This window comes from Peromyscus maniculatus, chromosome 22 (genome assembly GCF_049852395.1).
Source record: "Peromyscus maniculatus bairdii isolate BWxNUB_F1_BW_parent chromosome 22, HU_Pman_BW_mat_3.1, whole genome shotgun sequence".
Lineage (NCBI taxonomy): Eukaryota > Metazoa > Chordata > Mammalia > Rodentia > Cricetidae > Peromyscus > Peromyscus maniculatus.
Window position 1 is genome coordinate 3,500,851 of NC_134873.1, and position 13,816 is coordinate 3,514,666.

Genomic DNA, 13,816 nt, shown 5'->3' on the forward strand with positions numbered 1-13,816 from the left:
CTTTCCCAGAAAAAAGAAAGAAAGCCGGGAGGTGGCACACACCTTTAATCCCAGCACTCGAGGGGGCAGAGTTCGAGGCCAGCCTGGTCGACAGAGCGAGATCTGGGACAGGTACCAAAACCACACAGAGAAACCTTACAGAGAACCAACTCCACAAAGGCGTCCTCTGACCCCTCCCCCATGTGCACGTGTGTACACACAGATACATCACCTACACACAAACACAGAAATAAAACAACTCTAGGGGAGAAGCTGGGTTTGGCAGAAAGATCAGGGGTTCAAGGCCATCCAAGGCTACATTGTTATGTTCAAGATCAGCCTGGGATATACCAGATAGTAAAATGTAATTATTGATTTATCGATTTATCTATCTCTCTATTTATTTATTTACTTATTTACTTATTTATTTATTTATTTATTTATTTATTTATTTATTTATTTATTTATTTATTTATTTTGAGGCAGGGTCTCTCTACATAGTCCTGACTGTCCTAAAACTGACAATGTAGACCAAGCTGTAGACTAGGCTGGCCTCAAACTCAGAGATGCTCCTGCCTCTGCCTCCCAAGTTTTAGGATTAAAGATCTGTGTGCCACCATACCCAGCAGTAAAATAAAATTGTTAAGAATTAGAAAAAAGGGGGGGGCTACATTGAAAGTTACAGAAGGCTGCAATGGCAAAGAGCACCTAGGAAAAAGCCCGTTCCCTAACAATGACATCTCCCATGCTCCCCAAATTCTTCCTCTATTCACCCCTGAATCACGTTAGTCCCCAGAGGCTGCCTCTGTCTGTGGCCACATAATTATTGCCATGTGTGGGATGGCGTGGACCCAGGCGCAGGTGCACAGGTCAGGACCTCAGGTGCCGGCCCTGACCTTCCACTTGACCACCCCCTGCTCACTACCCCCTGCAGGCAGCTGGCCGCCTGAGCTCCCGGACCCATGCTCCCGTGTCTGGTAGGCAGGCTCTAGGGATGGGATCTGAACTCCGGTGCTTGTTTTCCCACGGAACCGTTCCCAGTCTGCTGCCCTGCTTTTCACCATCACTGTGACTGGGAGGCCCGGTGGCTGGCCACGCCCAGCTTGGTGGGGGGCAGAAGCCAGGCTCTTGTCCTAACAACTGCAGGGATGTTTCTGGGGATGCAGGAAGGACAGGTGCTAGGGTGGCTCCTGGGAAGGTCGGCATCTAGGTCTCCCTGTCCCCTCTTCTCTGACCTGCCTAGGTGGGGGAGACAGGAAAGCACACACCCAGAGGACATGTTCTATTCCACCTGCAACCCCCACCTCAACCTGCAAAAATGTCTCAGCTTGCACTGGCAGACTTTACGTTTTTTAGTTATTATTGGGAGGGGGGGGTTGGAGTTGTGCCCATACGCACTTGCAGATGCACAAGCACATGACAGAACAACATGTGTACCACAGAGCGTGGGGTCAGAGGACCTCCGTGGACTGGTTGGTCCTCTCCTTCCATCCCCACACGGTGTCCGGGGATGAAGGTCAGGTCCCCGGGTTCGCACAGTAAGGGCTACACCCGCTGAGCCAACTCCCTGGTCTCAGCAGCCCAGGCTGACCTGTAGCCACACTGCTCAATCCACCTCCCAGCACGCAGTGGCAATCTAACCGAGTCCAGTTGCAGTTCTGGGGTCTACCGGGCTTTCCTCCCCTAGTCTACGCCCACTATTTCGGGAGCCCCAGAGGGCAGAGGCTCCAGCAGTAGGGCACCAAAGCCATCCCAACAGGCAGCCACCCTGGCATCGTGCCCCTGCAGGTATCAGGATGGAGGCCCCTTCACGCAGCAACATCCCATCTTAGTGGGCCTCACAAACTCCTGTCTTTCTCTGATCCACCTAAAGGCAGGGATTAGTGAAGGAAGACAGGGAGCATTGAGACCCCCCCCCCCAACTCCATCTTACAGGAGGCTGCAGCAGCAAGAGGCTGTACATGAGACCTGGCTCATCCCTGCCAGGGCAGGGGAAAAAACAAGTGAGGTTTTCTCTGACAAGCGCAGTGTGTGGCAAGGGCTAGGGCAGGCTGCCCTGAAACCGGATGCCTCTGCCAGGGCTCCTCCCACCACCATGCTACTTGGGGAGGCCCTAGTGAGGGCAACACAGCAGAAGTACTGGGTGGGCCCCCCGCCCCCGCCCCCTCATGCAGCACTCACCGGATAGTCTCAATAATCTCATGAGCAGCATCGTGGTGCTTGTCCTGAAAGAGAAAAGGCCGCAGAGTCGGCTCTGACTGCCACAGTGACACCCCGACTCTTGTTCTGCAATACACACCCACGGCACCCGGACCTCAGAGAGATGCTGACCCAGCATTCCCCAGGGCTGGAGCCTGACTCAGAGCTTTGTCTCCCTGCAAACCCAACAGGTGCCGGCAAGTCCTAGAGTCCCAGCAGGCCAGTGTCCCCACCTACAGAACGGGAAACAGACATCACAGCCACTGGCCAGCACTGGGCTGTGCCTGCAATCAAGCCTTGCCCCAGCATGGCCGACCACTCAAGGCCAGATCTCACTCTGTCACCACGAGATGAAGTCCAAGGATGCCAATTACAGACTGACAGGAAGCCACCGAGGGAAGAAGAATGACAAAAGAAAGCAGGAGACGACGCAGTGCTCCCAGCCCGGCTGGCCAGTGGCCCGTGAGCTCTCTGCCCTTGCACGCACTGCACACCGGCCTCAGACCTTCCCAGCCCCACCCTGAAGTGAGCTGTGGGACGATGAAGGCCGCAGGTGACAGCGCCTCGTGAGGACAGACTCACAAACACCACGCTGGGTTCCCCAGGGCCCAGGCTCCCTCCCAGTGCACAGTCACAGGTCACAGGGAACATCAACATAGCCCATGGGCACTGGGGGGGGCTCTGAGTGTCCCTGCGACCCTACGTCTCTGGACAGTCTCCCACTGCGGCTGTGTGAAGACGACCCCACTTAGGCAGGGGGGTTGTGGGGGCATTAAGTCTGGAAGTATAACCTACAGGGCTCATGATCCCAAGTGCTGGGAGGGGACTGAAGTGGGCAGCTGGCCAAGGCTTGCAGGGAACCCCAGAAATCACCACGCCAGGGTGAGTCACCCACGTGCACTAAGTAACCCCAGTGAACTCACGGGTCGCCTAAGCTCCACTCTGTGGGATCAGTTCTGTGGTCTGTGGCTGGTGCCCTGTCTGGGTGAAGTGACGTGCCCACGTCTCCCCGGAGATGCCACACAGCGGGGGCAGACTGCCACCCTCAGGCCTCCCCTCTTCCTTTGTAACCACAAGCGCCTGTTCCACTTCTGCCGTCAACTCCCAGTCCCCCTCTTCTCAGGATCGCCCAGCCACTCCTGAGCACTGCGGGAGGGGCAGGCCGCGGCACCCGCCCAGGCAGTTCTCCCAGCGACCAGGCCAGCATAGCACCGCCCACCACAAGCTTAGACTCGGAAGCTCTTAGAAATGCTGGGGGCTCAAGAGGCGCTCCAGTGGTTCGAGCATCTGAGCTCTGGTTGAGGACCCAGGTTTGATTCCCAGCACCGACACGGTGGCTCACACTCCAGCTCCAGTGGATAGAATGCCCTCTTCTGGTCTCCACAGGCACTGCACGCACATGGTGCAGACACGTGCAGGCAACACAACTAAACACAGAAAATTAATCAAAAAAAAAAAAAAAGGAAGGAAAAAGAAATGCCTGGCTAGCAAGGTCACAAATCAAAGTCTGACATGGTGGCACACACCTGTCACCCTAGCACTTTGAATGGTGCACGCAGGTGGGCTGGGAACTCAAGGTCTCCTGAGCAGCATGGAGCTCAAGGCTGGCCTGGAATAAGAAAGACTATCTTCCCCCTCCACCCCCCAAAAAAAGGGTGGGTGGGGCTTGGGCACGGTGTCTCACGCCTTTAACCCTAGGTAGATCTCTGTGATTTCGAGACTAGCCTGGCCTACAGAGCTTGAACAACCATGGCTGTTACACAGAGAAACCCTGTGTAAAACAACAGAAATAATAAGATTTAAAAAGAACAAGAACAGGGAGGGAGGGATGCACGTCGCTAAGGAAACACTGGGCGGGCAGTACCAGAACACACTGGTGGTCTTCCTTCTACGGCACCTCCACAGAGAGCCTGCTGGGGACAGGCCTCGGCAGCAGGCGGTGAGCTGCCATGTAGGGTCCAGGCCAGCACTGTCAGTGAAAATGGAAACACAGGCATACTGGTGCGGGCCGTGCACTCAGGAGGCTCAGGCAGGAGGCTGGGGATTCGTTCTCAGGGCCTCGCCCATGCTCCGCAAGCCCCAAACACCATGCTCCAACCCAGCCCTTGGTTTTCTGGTCCTCCTGCCTCCACCTCCATGCTGGGACTAGCAGCCCTGCAGGGGTTTTGTTTGTTTGCCTGTTTTGTTTTGTTTCAGACAGGGTTTCTATGTGTAGCCCTGGCTGTCCTGGAACTCCTAGAGATCCACCTGCCTCTGCCTCGGTGCTGGATTAAAGGTGTGCGCCACCAGTACCTGGCCCTTGTAGGGTTCTTAAAGCTTCCCAAGTACTGAGGACCAAGAGCAAATGTCCGTTGGGCCCTACTCTGTCCATAGATGATCCTGGGCTAAGAGGTGCAGATTCTTTCCAGCTATGGCTACACCTGGCCTTCCACTGGTCTCTAGGAAAGCTCAGGCATGCAGCCACCTGGGAAGGAAGGGAGTAGGCTGGGCACAGCCCCAGACCAGGTTTATGAGAGGTGCTGGTCTCTTTATACCGGGACAGCCCCTACTGGTCATCCTACACTGGTTACACATCTGGCACAACATCAGGAATTCACTGCTGGGTGGCCAAGCCCTTTTGTCTTTCTCTCTCCCAGTGCTAGGGATGGAGCCCTGAGCCTTGTAAACACTCGGAAGGTCACCTACTGAGCCATTTCCGTCCCTTGTGGATTTGTGAGCAGGACCATCAATGTAGACTAGCCAATGTGAAATGCCTAACCCCGCCCTGGCCTCCAGAGTGCTGCCGGAGGTCACAGACATGTGACGTCCATACTCTCTCCACCAACACCACAGCAGTTCACTTCCTCCATAAAACGTCCAAGTGCAGCTGGACATGGGGCGCACGCCTTCAATCCCAGAACCTGTGAGTTCGAGGCCAGCCTGATCTACAGAGTGAGTTCCAGGACAGCCAGGGCTACACAGAGACCCCATTTAAAAAAAAAAAAAAAATCGGAGAGGCCAGGTGTAATGGCCCACACCTTTAGTCACAGCAAAGGCAGGTGAATCTCTGTGAGTTCAAGGCCAGCATCATTTAAAAAAAAAAAAAACAAAAAAAAACGCGGGCTGGAGAGATGGCTCAGAGGTTAAGAGCACTGACTGCTGCTCTTCCAGAGGTCCTGAGTTCAATTCCCAGCAACCACATGGTGGCTCACAACCATCTGTAATGAGATCTGGCGCCCTCTTCTGGCCTGCAGTCATATATGCTGTATACATAATAAATAAATCTAAAAAAAAAAAAAAAAAAAAAAAAAAGGCTTGGCGTGGTGGCCAGGCCATTAGTCTCAGTGCTCTTCACAGAACATTCAAGAGAAGCCAGACATGGCAGGGGCACACACCTGTAATCCCAGCACTGGGAGGCAGAGGCGGGCAGACAGTTCAAGGCCAGCCTGGTGAACATTGTGAGTTCCAGGACAGCCAGACTACACAGAGAAACGCCGTCTCTAAGGAAAAACAAGCTCCACTCTCACGTGGTCCCCACACATCATCACCCCAGGACTCACACAGCAAGCTGCGATGGGCTGTTCCAACCCCCTGGCCTTGCCCCCACCAGTGACTCGGGTGCTCAGACCACATGTAGGCTGGCCAACAATGCCAGACAGAGCATGCACAGCCTGCAAAAGTGCAAAAGGGGCAGGGACCTCACACAAGGCTGTGTTCAAGATCAGCTCAAGGGAGCGACATCCCCATCCAAGGGAGACAGACTATGACCACAAGGAACCCAGTGGGCAAACCAGAGGCATGCATCTTGCAGAGAAGCCTGAAGAGTGACCATTAGCAGACAGGGTCCCACAGGAAGGGGGAACTAAGGACCCTGGCCCCAGGTGGGCAGCTCAGACAAACGTGCAGCACCAACCGCTCTGAGTGTCCCACATGGCCCCGCACACTGTACCCTGTGAGAGGAAGGAGACCCCTAGAAAAGATCACACAAGGCTATGGGGATATGACATACACAGGCTCACCTGATGGGCTGCCCCAAGAACACACACCACACCCCAGACACACACGTACACAGAAGGGAGAGAGGCGAGAGCTCAGTCTGTAACTTCTCTCTAGTCTTAGAGTGGGGCCTCACAATGCTATGCAGGCTGGCCTCCAACTCTTGGGCTCTAGCAATCTCCCCGCCCAGCCTCCCAAGCAGCAGCCGGGACCACAGACACACCCAGCCTAGACAACATTTTTTTAGACTTGACCCTGAATGCTAAAGTCCACCCAAGGCCCCAGGGCCTGGCCCAGCTCCAGGCCACTAATTCACAGCACACACGGGACACCCTGCTTCCTGGCTGCCTGCCTTCCCGAAGGCAGGAGGTGGGTGTGGGATGAGGACTCAGAGGTCCACAGGAGGACAAGTGTCCTTGCTCAGCTACGAGGACAGGGATGAGGTCACAGGCAGCCTGTCCATCTGTGCCAGCTGCCTGCCCTGCAGCCACAAGGGCTTCTGCTGAACATTCTTAGAGTGTTCAGGCCAAGGTCTCTTGGGTCCTCAGGGAGGAGTGACACCAGCTACCCAGGGCTGTCGAGTGACCGGTGAGTCACTTGCCAAGAGTGACTGCATGCCTACCACCAGGTCACCTCCTTGCTGCAGGCCACTCCCCCTCAGGGTGGGAGGGCAAAGGACGGGCTCAGTTACCCTCATTTCAGAGAAATGAGACAGGCACTAAGACAAGGACAAGCAGCCCTGCCCAGACGACAGCGAGACAGGGAGGGGTGCACGGCGCCCCAGCAGCTGGGGACCCCGGCACAGGGGCCCTGGAGAGGCCAGGAAGCTCCGGTAGCCCCATGGGGGTGTGGAACTGGGTACTGGAGCTTGACAGCTTCCAGCCTGGCTGAAGGGCTCCATCATCAGGTCTAGAGAAAGGCCCTCCTCAGAGGAACAGATGGTGGCAGAGGACACTCGCACCCTCTTCTGGCCTCCGCACTCACACAGCACATCCCTGTGCACAGTTAACAACAACAATCTTTTAAAAACCACCCGGTGCACATGACTGCCCTATCAAGCTTAGTGCCACAGCAGCTCCTCCCCATCACTCCATCCTCAGATGAAGTTGTAACAAGCCCTCCTCAGGGGCCTAAGACCTGGAACCTCCTCACGCTCAAACACTGCAAGTCAGGGCAGAGGCAGGGTGTGCGCACACGCAGCAGGGCCACAGTGTGGAGCTCCACAACAGATGTCCAGAAGAGGTAATTCTGAGACAGAAGTGCACTCGTGGGTGCTGGGACAGGTAACTCCTCACAGGGGTGACGGACTGCCCTAGACCAGACAGCTGTAATAGCTGCCTCAACTGTGACTGTGTCACAGACCCTGGCCAGCGCTTTGAATGCATGGACTGTACTGGTGTGAGTCAGGTCTTAATGGAACTGTTTGGGGTGCTGGGGAGAAACCCAGGGCTTCCCACAGGCTGGGCAGGTGCTCCTCTGCTGAGCTGGAATATAGCTCGGTGGGTACAAGACTCTCCAACATGCACAGGCAGCTGTCACTCTAGCACACTGGAGGTGACGACAGTCAGGAGTCGAGAGACACCCAGAGAGGGGCTGGGGAGAGGAGGAGGAGAGCCAGAGGAGCCTGAGCGCTCTCCCTCAGCAGCTGTCCTGCGGCGGCGGGGTACCCACACTACCAGCAGAGCAGCCTGTGCAGGGCCTCGGAGGCGTCACATGTGCCTCACACTTGGGCCCCAGAGCTGCTACCCACACAGGGCAGACATCTGTGTCTGAATCAACCTGTCAACAAGGCAACGCTCAGATGAGTGGACGTCTGCACTGCACAGGGCCAGATCGTGTTCTGGAAAGTCAAGCAGCCTGGCTGGCATTCCAGGGACCCTGGGTAAAGATGGCAGGACTGCCCCAGCCAACAGAACAACCCATCCAACAGGAGACATGGGGCAGGTGGCCTGTGCCCCCAAACTTCAGGCAACAGCGGCGGTCTTTCTGCACATCATCGACACCCAGAACCCAGCTTTGTCTGCAGGGGCCAGTGCCAGAGCTTCCCCTCTTCTAGCTGTGGCAACCAAAGCCCCTAGACGTCACCAAGTGTCAGTCTGGGGCAGGACCCCCATGAGAATGGCGGGTTAATCTTTCCATAAGGCAGGAGTGATCAAGTCACATATCCCACAGGAGGATAACCCGCTAACCTAAGGGCTTCATTTCGTTAAGAGTGAGGACATAGGCACATGCCTTTAATCCCAGCACTGGGGAGGCAGAGCCAGGTGGGTCTCTGTGAGTTCGAGGCCAGCCTCGGCTACAGAGTGAGTTCCAGGACAGACAGGGTTGTTGTATGGAGAAACCTTGTCTCAAAAAACAAAAGTGAGGACACAGGAACATTCCTGAGTGCATGAACCTATAATTACCCCAAATAAAATATCTAACTTGAAGCCAGCGTGACATCTCATGCCCACACTCACAGCACTTGGGAGAATGAGACAGAACTGCTCAAAGTTTGAAGGCAGCCTGGGCTACAAGGTGAGTACCAAACTGCCCTGAATACAGAATCAGAACGTCTCAGAAAAGAAAAAAAGAAAGTCTAGGGGCTGGAGAGATGGCTCAGAGGTTAAGAGCACCGACTGCTCTTCCAGAGGTCCTGAGTTCAATTCCCAGGAATCACATGGTGGCTCACAACCATCTGTAATGAGATCTGGTGCCCTCTTCTGTATACATAATAAATAAATAAATCTAAAAAAAAAAAAGAAAGTCTAACTTGAAAAAGGTCGGTGCTTCCACAGACAGGGAAGCCCAGCTGGGGTTCCCCAGAACTTAGCAAGAACAGAGCAAGTAGCCTGAGCTTGGGTTTGAAGGGCAAGCGCCGAGTCGATGCCCCACACAGGAGCCCACCATCATCACCTTCCCTTCTGGATGAGCGGGTCAGCCCACACAGGCAGGCGAAAGGTCAGCCTGCCTCCTGCCCACCCACATGTGCGCAGTTAGCTGGGACACTCACCCGAGAAGGTCAGCAGCAGAAACTACCTTCTGAGTCACACTGGGGCTGGCTCACCCAGCCACCCACAGCACGACTCACCCAGCCACCCACAGGCCTCCTGAGCTCATCAGAAGGGACACCCCACCACGCAGGGCCTACTGAGTCACCAACAGGAAGGCCACTCTGGCCCTCCCTCTCAGGTCTGTCCCCTACGCTGCCTGCCAAGCAAACAGCTAAAAATGGCATCTGCATCCTTTACGCCAAAGGGGTCATTCCGTGAGGTCCCAGTGTCCTCAACTGCTATAAGGATGATGTCCCCTCCCACCTGTCAGTTCTCCACACCTCGTCCCCAGACTGGGTATTTGTGAGTGTGGACAGCATGGTTGCTGTCCTCTAAGAAGCCACTGGCACCTGCCCAGGGCCATGCCTTACTCAAGTGTGGGACTGCCACACTCCGTTCCCAATCTGCCTGGAGTGATGAATGTCTTTTCTGTCCTCTGTGCATGTCCCCAGGGACACCAAAGGTGGCTTGCAGGGCTTTTACAAAGAATTATGAAGCCGGACCTGGTGGTGCGTACCTAGAGCCCCAGCACTCTAAGAGGAGGCAGAGGGAGGAGGGCCAGTCGCAGTATGCTGAGACCCCATCTCAGAACAGAACAGACTGGGGGCAGCAGGTGGGCATGCGGTGTGCTGAGCTCCCACCCCAGGGCAGCTGCACCTGCACGGCCCCTTCGCTCAACGCCTAGGTAATGCGATCATCCAGCAACAGCAGAGTTTTCTGTTTGCTTGTTTGCTGAGGGGGGGGACTCGAAACAGGGTCTGATACATGTGGGGCAGCCTTGCGTGGAACTCACTATGTAACCAAAACTGGTCTTGAACTCCTGATACTCCCGCCTCCACTTCCTGGGTGCAGGAATGGCAGGTCTGACATTGTGCGGAGTGTGCCAGGCACTAGCCCTGGCTTCCTAAGAAGCAGAACTTTCCATGGAAGCATACAGCTAGAAGAGGGCACTGTGGAGGGGCTGTCTCTGCTCAGGCTATGTGAGAGCGATGTCCCACACACACACACCTGCTGGCCCTTGGACAGCAGTGTGACAGCCACAGCTGGAATGGCCTACAGATGTCAGGAGCAGGGCTGGGCCAGCACAGCCAACCCCGCCAAGTGAGATCCGGGCCAGCAAGGGAAAGGCGCTGGGCAGTCAGTCATTCCCACCCGCCACTGGAGAGCCAGTTCCCGCCAGACTCAACTGAAGGCCGGATTCACAGGAGGTGGAGCTGGGCCAGTGTCACTGGGTTAGCTTTCCTCATCCCCAGGGAAGGAGGAGAGGCAACTGGCCAGCAACACTCCACTGGGTACCAACAGGGTCGTGACAGACTTTTTAACCCTTCATGCTCAGCTATGGCAACTTTGGGAACTCAGGCTGGTGACTGTCTACTCAGTGCGGACCTAGCAACCCAGCTCTTGGTACTCCCAGGGACTACTTCAGTTTGGACAAGTCCACATTCAGGTGTCTGGAACTCACAGCCTCTAGTCACACACATGGGGGGGGGGCGCAGGACATCACGGAAAGTTCAAGGCCAGCCTGAACTACAGAGTGAGCTCCAGGCCAGCCACAGCTGTATAACAAGACCAAAGAAATAATCAGGAAACAAACACTGGACCAGCCCAGGTATCCTGTGACTCACAGAATGACCACCAAGCTGGCTGACTGCCCAAAGGATGTTGTTGCCCAGCTACAAAGAAAAGTTAAGGGCAACCCCGAGCCCTCAGACACATTCTCCATGGTGATCATTCACTGGGCTTTCTGAAACAAAACTGCCAGGAGACAAGGTGTGGCAGGCAAGAAGCTAAGAGGCAGATAACAGAGGGACAGTCGACGGGAGCTTGGGGTTGGTTCAAGTGTGCTGCACCTCAACTGTGACAGTGACCACAACTCACAGAACTGTACCCTGAGAAGAGTGGATGGTGGCCAGGCGGTGGTGGCGCACGCCTTTAATCCCAGCACTCGGGAGGCAGAGGCAGGTGGATCTCTGTGAGTTCGAGGCCAGCCTGGGCTACAGAGTGAGATCCAGTACAGGCTCCAAAACTACACAGAGAAACCCTGTCTCGAACCCTCCCCCCCAAAAAAAGTGGATGGTGACCCTTGAAGACGCAAAGAAGAAAGGATCAGATTTAAGTCCTAAGAGGAAAAGTATGAGAAGTCCGACCCTTCTTCCAGACAGTCTCCCCACACCCTCCCAGACTTCCTAAGGCCCCTTTAGGCACCACCAACATGGGGGGGGGAGGGACGACAACTTTTCCAATTTCCCACAATCCTCCAGTCACAGCAACAAGAGGGGACAACCTCTCCAACTTCTCAGACTCCTAGACAGGCCACCAACCTAGAAGTCAGTCTGTAAGCAGGCTGGTCTGGAACTCAGAGCTCCTCCTGGCCCGGCCGAGTGCCGGGTTAAAGGAGCGTGCCACGGGCCCCGCATACATACAGGCAGGTGTTTTAAATGCCTACTGCATTTGCGCACATGGGCAGGTCAGAGAACTGCGGGAGTCGGTGCTCTCCTTCACCATGCAGCAGGGACGGAATTCAGTTTGGCGGCAAAAGTCCACTGCTGAGCCATCCGGCTGACCCCAGGAGAGTGGACACTTGTGGGAGTTTTTTTTTCAAGACAGAGTTTCTCTGTTTAACAGCCCTGGCTGGCCTTGAACTCACAGAGACCCACCTGCCTCTGCCTCCCAAAGTGCTGGGATTAAAGTCCTGCACCACCACCACCCGGCAGATGCAGGAATTTTCAAGGACACACACACAGAGCTGCCCCACGCTAACGGGAAGCGGTGGAGAGCCAGCTGCAAGGGCGTCCCGGGCCACAGACATTATGCCATGGGTCCCCAGTAAGGATGCTAACTCAACAGCACCCACGGGCCATGCTTCGTTTTCTACTCAAAACACACACAGGGCCGCCAGGGCCCAGGACACTGACTTCCCGGGCCCCTCCTGGACGTCAGAACCCCCGAAGGCCTCTGGCACTTCCACTTGGCCTATCACCGGGTCATTAGGATTAGCGACCGCCGACACCCCCAACTCTGCAGGGTCTCACCAGCCCTGCCCACCAACGAAAGGGGACCACCTCCCGGGCTTCTCGAGGCCTCCCCGGCCATGCCACCCAAACGGGGGGGGGGGGCACCTCTCCGACCTTGCAAAGCCTCGACAGACACCGGACCAACGCGAGAGACACCTGCCCCGGCTTCTCACGCGATCACCAGGCCAGCCCACGGGCACCCGACTGCACCCCGAGGTGACCACCTCTCCACCACCCCAGGCCCTACAGCCCGGCCCACTGACACGGAGGACCTCTCCCGGGCCCCCCACCCCAGCCACCGGCACGGCAGACAACCTCCCCTCCACCAGCACCAAAGGTGACAACCGGGAGGACGTGAGGGGACCACACGGAGAGACGGCGGGGTGCGACCTCCGGGACGACAGGACGAAGGGACACGAGGTGACACCTCGCGGGGACGACGGGAGGCGTCCACACGGAGGCGGGGCGCCCCCGACCTCCCTCCCGGCCGCCCCCGACCCCCCGACCCCTCGGCCGCCCCCGACGTCCCTCCCGGCCGCCCCCGACCCCCCGACGCCCCGGCCGCCCCCGACCCCCCGGTCCCCGTAGCCCCTGTCCACAGCGTCGCCCCGGCCTCAGGTCTGCAAAGCCCGGGGACGCGGCGGCTCCGGGCCGGCGGCGGCGGCGGCAGCGCGACAGGCCGCGTCGGGGCAACGGCAGCGGCGGGCGCGGGCCGGGAACGGCCGAGGAGCCGGAGCCGCCGCCGCCGCCGCCGCCGGCCGGGAGCCGCCGCCCGCCGCCCGCCGCCCGCCCGCCCCCCGCCAGCTCACTCACGTAGACCGGCAGCGGCCACGGGTAGACAGCGGGCTCGGCGCCCACCGGCGACTTGAGCCTCAGCTCCAGCTTCTCGCCCATGTCGGCGCGCGCGGCCGCCGCACCATGCTAGGCGGGCGGTTGGGGGAGGGGCGGGGCCGCCGGCGGGAAGCCGGGCGGGCGGGCGGGGCGGGGCGGGCGGACGCGGGGCGGACGGCGGAGGACCGACGGCCCGGCCTGCGCCTCGGCCGCCGCTCCCGTGCGGCCCCCGGCTCCCCTCTTTGTAGGAGTCACAGGCCCGGGGCGTCTAGCGCCGCCGCCATCTTGGGCCGGCGTGAGGAGAAGGCACAATGAGCCGGGGGGGGCGGGCGGAACCACTCGGCGCGCGCGCGCGGGGGAGGCCGGGAGCCGGGAGGCGGTGCGCGCCCGGAGCGCCCGCCCGCCGCGCCGCGCGCGCCACCCCTCGCCCGCCACGCCCCCTTGGACTCGCCCGGCCCCGCCCCCTCCCCCCCCCCCCCGCCCCGGCCGGCGCACGCACGGGCGCACGCAGCGGCGCAGCGGCGCACGCACGTCCTCGGTTGCCCTCGGACGCCCCCGCCAGCCGGAAGCGGGGACCCGGGGAAACCCTGCCGAGGAAAGGGAGGGAGGGAGGGAGAGCCGGCGGGGCGCAAGTTCAAATCCCCCAACTTCGCCGGGCGGTGGTGGCACATGCCTTTAGTCCCAGCACTTGGGAGGCAGAGGCAGGAGGATCTTTGTGAGTTCAAGGCCAGCCTGGGCTACAGAGTGAGATCCAGGACAGCCAGGGCTACACAGAGAAACCCTGTC

The 13,816-nt window shown here is 58.0% G+C and overlaps 1 protein-coding gene across 8 annotated transcripts in view; it reads right to left on the reverse strand.

The window, feature by feature from the left end:
- Positions 1-13,341, reverse strand: part of Dot1l (DOT1 like histone lysine methyltransferase) — a 41,730-nt gene extending 28,389 nt beyond the window's left edge. For 5 of the 8 annotated variants that reach the window (XR_013047032.1, XR_013047030.1, XM_076558844.1 and 2 more), the window contains exons 1-2: positions 13,013-13,340; positions 2,161-2,204 (exon numbers count right to left, since the gene is read on the reverse strand). Coding sequence is in view for 4 of the 8 variants with exons in the window: in XM_076558844.1 (XP_076414959.1) it covers positions 2,161-2,204; positions 13,013-13,093 (125 nt within the window). In the remaining 4 variants the exon portion in view is untranslated. Of the gene's footprint in view, positions 1-2,160; positions 2,205-12,798; positions 12,818-13,012 lie in introns of those variants that run through there. The other 3 variants (XR_013047031.1, XM_076558839.1, XM_076558840.1) reach the window with 2 other exon arrangements.
- Between the last annotated feature and the right edge of the window lie 475 nt (positions 13,342-13,816).